The sequence below is a fragment of the Charadrius vociferus genome, unplaced genomic scaffold (assembly GCF_000708025.1).
Source record: "Charadrius vociferus isolate BGI_N301 unplaced genomic scaffold, ASM70802v2 scaffold1897, whole genome shotgun sequence".
Taxonomy (NCBI): domain Eukaryota; kingdom Metazoa; phylum Chordata; class Aves; order Charadriiformes; family Charadriidae; genus Charadrius; species Charadrius vociferus.
In genome coordinates this window covers 1-260 of record NW_009649367.1, presented here as the reverse complement: position 1 = coordinate 260, position 260 = coordinate 1, and the positions used below count along the sequence as shown (strand labels likewise).

The following is a 260-nucleotide window of genomic DNA, read 5'->3' as shown; positions in this document are numbered from 1 at the left end:
GAGGAGGACCCCAGACAGGTAAGAGCCGGGGGGACACCGCCGGGTGTTTTTTTTTGGGACACATCCCTGCCACCCCTCCCTGGGGCGGTGGGCGCTGGTGCCTGCTGGGGACCGACCTCCTCTCCTCTCCACCCAGGACCAAAGAGAACGGTTTGGACCGCGACCCTCTGCACCCCGAGCACCTCAGCAAGCGGCCGTGCACCATGAGCCCGGCGCAGCGCTACAGCCCCAGCAACGGGCTGAGCCACCCACCCAACGGG

The 260-nt window shown here is 68.1% G+C and overlaps 1 protein-coding gene across 1 annotated transcript in view; it reads left to right on the top strand.

The window, feature by feature from the left end:
* LOC104290391 (protein CBFA2T3-like) overlaps window positions 1–257 on the top strand; it is a gene marked incomplete at its 3' end in the record, with an annotated part of 16037 nt that extends 15780 nt beyond the window's left edge. Inside the window, exons 8-9 of the mRNA XM_009889485.1 lie at window positions 4–18; window positions 137–257. Of these exons, the coding sequence (XP_009887787.1) occupies window positions 4–18; window positions 137–257 (136 nt within the window). The remainder of the gene's footprint in view (window positions 1–3; window positions 19–136) is intronic.
* Window positions 258–260: the final 3 nt, after the last annotated feature.